The sequence below is a fragment of the Myotis lucifugus genome, unplaced genomic scaffold (genome assembly GCF_000147115.1).
Source record: "Myotis lucifugus unplaced genomic scaffold, Myoluc2.0 scaffold_244, whole genome shotgun sequence".
Lineage (NCBI taxonomy): Eukaryota > Metazoa > Chordata > Mammalia > Chiroptera > Vespertilionidae > Myotis > Myotis lucifugus.
The window spans coordinates 639,413-646,139 of record NW_005871292.1 but is presented as its reverse complement, the minus strand read 5'-3'; the positions used below and the strand labels follow the sequence as shown (position 1 = coordinate 646,139).

At 38.9% G+C, this 6,727-nt stretch overlaps 1 protein-coding gene across 1 annotated transcript; it reads right to left on the bottom strand.

Moving 5' to 3' along the window:
• Nucleotides 1-244: 244 nt before the first annotated feature.
• Nucleotides 245-4,930, bottom strand: ZNF567 (zinc finger protein 567). Its single transcript, XM_006098623.3, has 3 exons — nt 4,824-4,930; nt 4,433-4,519; nt 245-2,586 (listed from the first exon to the last, which is right to left on the bottom strand). The coding sequence occupies exons 1-3, from the start codon at nt 4,855-4,857 to the stop codon at nt 866-868; spliced, it is 1,842 nt and encodes a 613-aa protein (XP_006098685.1). The 5' UTR covers nt 4,858-4,930; the 3' UTR covers nt 245-865.
• Nucleotides 4,931-6,727: the final 1,797 nt, after the last annotated feature.

Genomic DNA, 6,727 nt, shown 5'->3' with positions numbered 1-6,727 from the left:
ATTCTCACAAGTATGATATCATAAGGATTTGATTTAATAGGAATTCTCCAGTTGAATGATTACTAAAGACCTTTCTCCACATTGATTACAATCAGAGCTGTTACTTTCCAAAGCTGAGAAAGGTCTGAGATGTTTGGCAGTATCTATCATAAACTGAAAAAGCTTACATATCCCTTTGGATGGAGTAATTCCAGTCTTAATGTAAAATCAACAGAAATACATACACACATGCACAAAGAAATATACAAGAATACTTATAGTAGTAACTTTATTATAACACAAAATTATAAAAAATACAAATAACCATCAAGAGGATAAACAGCAGGATATTTTAAAAGTGGAATACTATACAAAATAAATATGAAAACACTACTGCCACACAATGTATGAATCTTCAGAATGTTGAGTGAAAAAAGACACAAAAGAATTCATGATGTGTGATAAAGATATGTAAAGACATGCAAAAACTACTTCATGCTGTTATAAGCCAGGGAAGTGATAATCTTTGGGGAAGTAATAACTATGTGTTTTTTTTTTACCAAATGCAATGAGAAATATAGTTCATATTTCATTTCTGTTATGAAGACTAATGCTTTTGGCCATTTAAAAATCTTGCCTCTCCCTGTATAAGTTTTTAAAAAGTAAATTGAGTCATCAGAACTTGAAAACAAAAATTAGATTCACTGCTGATAGAGTTCAGTAACAATGATCATACCAATTTTTATGCTAGTAAGCAGTAAAAAGTTATGCTGTATGGTACTTTAAATTAATAATATCTGTGATTAAAATGACCTTATTAGCATGCTTTTAAAAACTAAAGTTTTACAATAACTTGGGAAGGAACGCTTCCCAAAGAAATCACATTTTATTGCATGTCCATTTTTTCTCCCTTGTGAGTTCTCTGATGGACAATGAGGTTTCTCTTATAACTAAAGGACTTACCACACTCATTACAAATATAGGGTTTCTCCCCTGTGTGAGTTCTCTGATGTACAATTAGATTTGTCTTCTGGCGGAAGCACTTTTCACATTCATTGCACTTGTATGGTTTCTCTCCTGTATGAGTTCTTTGATGATGAATGAGATAGGACTTCCTGCTAAAGGCTTTCCCACACTGAGAACATTCATAGGATTTCTGACCTGTATGTATTTTGTGATGTACAGTGAGGGTTGCTTTCTGGCGAAAGGACTTCCCACATTCATTACAAATATAGGGTTTTTCCCCTGTATGGATTCTCTGGTGTAGATTGAGATTTGTCTTCTGACTAAAGGATTTTCCACATTCATTACATTCATATGGTTTCTCTCCCGTGTGAGTTCTGTGATGATCAATGAGGTATGATTTCATTCTAAAGGCCTTCCCACAGTGAGGGCATTCATAAGATTTTTCCCCAGTATGTGTTCTCTGATGTGATACAAGGGTTGTCTTCTGGCGGAAGGACTTTCCACATTCATTACAAATATAGGGTTTCTCCTTATTATGAGTTTTCTCATGAAGAGCAAGAGTTGTCTTCTGGGAAAAGGATTTCCCACATTTATTACAAATATACGGCTTTTCCCCTGTATGAGTTCTCTGATGTACAGTAAGGTTTGCCTTCTGGTGAAAGGACTTCCCACATTCTACACAAATATAAGGCTTCTCTCCTGTATGAATTCTCTGATGTAGAGAGAGTGTTGTCTTCTGGCGGAAAGACTTCCCACAGTCATTACACTCATATGGTTTCTCTCCTGTATGAGTTCTCTGATGACGGATGAGATGTGACTTCAATCTGAAGGCATTCCTACACTGTAGACATTCATATGATTTCTCCCCTGTATGTGTTCTCTGATGATCAGTGAGGGCTGTCTTTAGACGAAAGGACTTACCACATTCATTACAAACAAAGGGTTTCTCTCCTGTGTGTGTTCTCTGATGATCAGTGAGATATGACTTCCTTCTAAATGAACTTCCACACTCATGACATTGATAGGGTTTTTCCTCTGTGTGAATTCCCTGATGCAGAATTAATACTGACTTCCTGCAGAAGGACTTTCCACATTCAGTGCAAATATGTTTTTTTTCAATATTGGTTGCTCTTCTCCTTTTATTATATTCAGATGTGTTTTCTTTTATGTATGTTCTCTGATATGTAAGTAAGCTTCCTTTTTTAAGCAATAATTTCTCGCAGTCATTATATCCAAATGACTGTGCTGGAGTTTCCATCTTACGATACTGCATCCGAACTTCATTATGACTGATAGCCCTACCATTTTGATTATGGGATTTGACTCCATAGTGAGCTGTCTCTGATTTAGCACTAAAGAGTGACTTCTCATATCCATCATACTCACTATGCCTCTTTCTTGCAGGACTTATATTATTGATGATTAATTCTGATACATTTTTAAAAATCTTTCCATAATGGTTATATTCAGGAATTAGATTTTTTGAATTTATAGGGTTTTTGCTTAAAGTAAGTGTGTTGTCACACACATTATTGTTCTCCTTAATCAGTTTTTTGTGACCGATGAATACAACTGATCTAGAATACTTATGTTGGTGTTCCTTGAATTTCACTAAAAAGTCTTCAGGTTTCCAGTTTTTTTCTAGAAAAGAATATAATTAATAATAACTTGTGAATGTTCACACATTTGCTATAAAAGGAATTGAACTAGGGTCTATTATGTGAGGCAAAAGAAGACATTAGACAAATTACTCACTGCATGGGACACAAAAGCTAAATGAAACATCTGCTTCAGTGTGGAAAAGAATAAAAAAATAAGCAGTGAATGCTAATAACTTTTCCACTTTGCACCAGAACATCATACATAAAGTTGACCGAACATAAGAAGCAGTGAAGAGAAGACAAAAATGGTGGAAGAGGATTGATATTTTGATAGGTAGATTCATAGGCAATAAAGTGAAACTATCAAGGGCATTAAGCTTTAAGTAGGATTGACAAGATTAGTAGAAAAGCTTATTCAGGGAAAATATTAGAGAAAGGATTACTTTGGGAGGACACAGATCAGAGCCTATACTTTTATTTATCACTTTTGGATTGCAAGGTAAAACACTTCCAGTTGTTCTACCACCCCTGTCCTTGTAGCTATCAATAGTTAATTAATGATTCTAAGCATCAATTAATTTCCTAGTGTTTAGAAAAACTATCCTATAGTCTAGGTCTAATTCTCCATATAGCTGGGAATCATTTTCTCTTCTGAAAAAAAAAAAAAACAAAACTAAGAGAACACAACAGGAAATTTAAAACTGACTAGGGTTATACTCACTGGTGTATTCAGATTGCTGTTACTACCAATTCTTTCAGAATTGTTAAAAAAAAACCAACTCTCATGACCATCAATTATAACTATTCCTCTTTTTAATTGCTGACTTATTTTTTCAGGTTTAAAGAAAGACTGTTCAATTTCCCCAATTTACAGTAACATTCCCAACTCCAGATGAGATTGTTCATTCTGGTTCTAGATTGTTCTTTAACTTTCACCTTCATTTCTCTTATAAGTTTAGAGCTATATTTGACTTCTGTTACTTTGCAATCATCCAAATCTAGTGGGGCAATGCTAAACCTAGGCTCACAAATATTTTTCTGCCTTGAGTCCATTACCATCAATACTAACATACAAGGAATTTTTTCTGTAAACAAAACTTTAAACCCCTTAGAATCACTCTTCATATTCAAGCAAGTTTTAAGGGTTGTTCCTATATCTGACAAATCTCAGCCATAAAAAGTTTACATTGATTTTATGTGTCATAGGTAATGTTTGGTAGAAACAAAACATTTTATTCAGAATGTATACTGCCATGGCCTAAAAAGGTATATCCTAAAAGGAACTTATAAGTACATGCTTTCTGAATGAGGGAAACAAGATATCTCCCCTGTATAGCTCCACAAAAAGTTCATGAAGCAAGTACTAAATACCTACAGCAAAGACTGAAACAGGGATCTTATCTTTGAGGGAAAGGATTCTTAAGCATAAACCATGTACAATCAGATATTACACTATCTAATCATTTCCAACTACTATATATGTTATAATTCACAAGTAGCAAGGGAATTAACAGAAAAACACACAACAGTGGATATGATGAGTAGTCAAGAAATAATTCGTGGAGAAGAAATCTCATGACTGAACCATAAGATACACAGTTTGTGAAAGTGAGAATACAACACAATGAAAAACACAGATATGACAAATCCTACATTGTTGGAGAAAAGTTAGTAGCCTGGATTAAGTGGAAATTAGGAAGAGTTTCCAAGAGAGAATTGAAAAGACCAGATTAAGACTTATTATGTTAGTCCTTGAATAATTAAGCATTTCAATTTCATATAAAAAACAAATAATAAGTAAGTGATAGATATCTTGTCACCAACTTCATAACCATTTAAACGTTTATATTCCACTAGTTTCATCTGTTTTAGAGTCAGAAACTCACTTAAGCAGGTCTGACCTGTCAGTGATGTCCATGGCTCTTCTCCTCGTTCCAACTTCAGGATCACATCAGGCTTGGTCATGTGACACCCTGATAAGGAAAGATTTGGATTAAGTTGCTTAAGGTTCAATATGCTTGAAAAAACTAGTAAGGTTTTTTTTAATACTGCATTTCCAATACTGCATATTAAGATACACCTTTGTGTAACAGTAAACTTAACACCTTGTACTGTGCAAGTGAAAGATATAATCATTCTTTCTGTTAAACACAAAGGAATCATCACCTGTTATCCTTGAAATTCAGATCACACATACTTTAGGCACTATGAAAGAAATACTTTAGGCACTATGAAAGAAAATACATGCTATTGAAAGTGTCAGAAAGGTTTTCTTACCCACAGAAATGAGGTGGCAATAGTTTTCCAACATGAGCAGGATCTAGGTGCTGCCATTCCTCCTGTGTGAAGTCCACAGTCACATCCTTGAATGACACTAATCCCTGCAATGGATAGAAACTGTGTTCACAACAAGTTGACTAGATATTAGGCACTAGTTTTGATCCTGTTTCTTTGTGGCATTCATAAGAAAACTTGTAAAGAAAGCCTGTTATTTTTGTGATTTCCATTGTGAGGAAAACAAAATCAAAGTATAAGTACTTGCCACCAAATTTATTTAATAACTCATTTTAAACTATTTACTGTGAAGTCACTTTGTACCCTAAAACTGCATTCATTCTCTGGGATGCCAAGACATACAAAACAGCTCAGCCAGTGTGGCTCAGTGGTTGAGCATTGACCCATGAACCAATAGGACACAGGTTTGATTCCTGGCCAGGGCACATGCCTGGGTTGCGGGCTTTATCCCCAATAGGGGGCATGCAGGAGGCAGCTGATTGGTGATGTTTCTCTCTCACTGATGTTTCTATCTATCTCTTTCCCTTCCTCTCTCTCTAAAAATCAATAAAAACATATTAAAAAGAAGACATACAAAACAATGTCCCTCTTACAAGAAGTTACAGCCTCAAACTTGTAACAAATACTTTCAAGAAAGTATGTGTAAACACAAACCTGCAAGGTATTACAAGTAGTACAACAGAAGTATGTACAAGATGCAGTATGTCATAACAGCAGAACAATTTTCTCAGCATCCAATGAGGAGGTTAATTCCCCCCCCTTCAAGATTACTGTAATGTGCAAGAAGAATATGGTTTTAAAATGCATGGAAGTGAATTTTGGCATGAAGTGATCATTCAATGAATTGGCCAGGAAAACGATATCTCAGATCCTATATAATAAAAGACCGTTCGACCATTTGACCAATCGCTATGACGTGCACTGACCACCTGGGGGCAGATGCTCCAACTGGTAGGTTAGCTTGCTGCTGGGGTCTGGCCGATCAGGATTGGGCGAGACAGGCCGGACACGCTTTGGAACCCTCCTGCAGTCCTTCCCCAGCCAGCCAACCTTCTGAAGTCCCTCCCTGGCTGGCTAGCCCCAATCAGCCCCCCATCGGGACTGGGTGAGACGGCCTCAATTGGGACTGGGCAAGAGGGGCCGGACACACCTTGGAGCCCTCCCGTGGTCCCTCCCCAGCTGGCCAACCTCCTGAGGTCCCTCCCTGGCTGACCGGCCCTGATCGTCTGATCAGGACTGTGTGAGATGGGCCGGACAAGCCCTGGAGCCCTCCTGCGGTCCCCTCCAGCCCCAATCGTGCACTGGTGTGGTCCCTGGGTCTGGCCTGCACCCCTTTGCAATCCGGGACCCCTCGGGGGATTTTGGAGAGCCTTTTTTGGCCCGATCCCCGCAGACCAGGCTGAGGGACCCCACTAGTGCACAAATCTGTGCACCAGGCCTCTAATCCACACTAATAAAAGAGAAACATGGTAATTGGCGTACGACCGCTACCCTTCCCATTGGCTAATCATGGGCAATATGCAAATTAACTGCCAACTAAGATGGCAGTTAACCGCCAACAAAGATGGCGGCTAATTTGCATACTGCCGGCAGGATGGGGCAGTGCCATCGTGCCTGCCCCTCCGCCATCCAGGCCTGCTATCTGTGACCTGGATGGCGGGCGACCCAACCCAGGGCTGGCGGGGCGTGACTGCAGCTGTCCCCTACTGGCCAAGACCCCAACCGGCTCTCCCACCGGCAGACCGGGGCTGGCCTGGTGGCTTCAGCTTCCGCCCGCAGTCACGCCCCCCCAGACCCGCTGCTGCCAGCAGACCAAGGCTGGGGAGGCAGAGGCTCCTACCCGCTTCCCAGCAGACTAGGGCTGGGGAGGCGCTGCTGCATTCGCC

Coding starts and splice junctions, on each gene's coding strand:
- ZNF567 (XM_006098623.3), bottom strand. CDS start 4,857: ATGTTGGAAAACTATTGCCACCTCATTTCTGTGG. Junction 4,520..4,823: donor TTGCCACCTCATTTCTGTGG/GTAAGAAAACCT, acceptor TTTCCTTATCAG/GGTGTCACATGACCAAGCCT. Junction 2,587..4,432: donor GACAGGTCAGACCTGCTTAA/GTGAGTTTCTGA, acceptor ATTCTTTTCTAG/AAAAAAACTGGAAACCTGAA.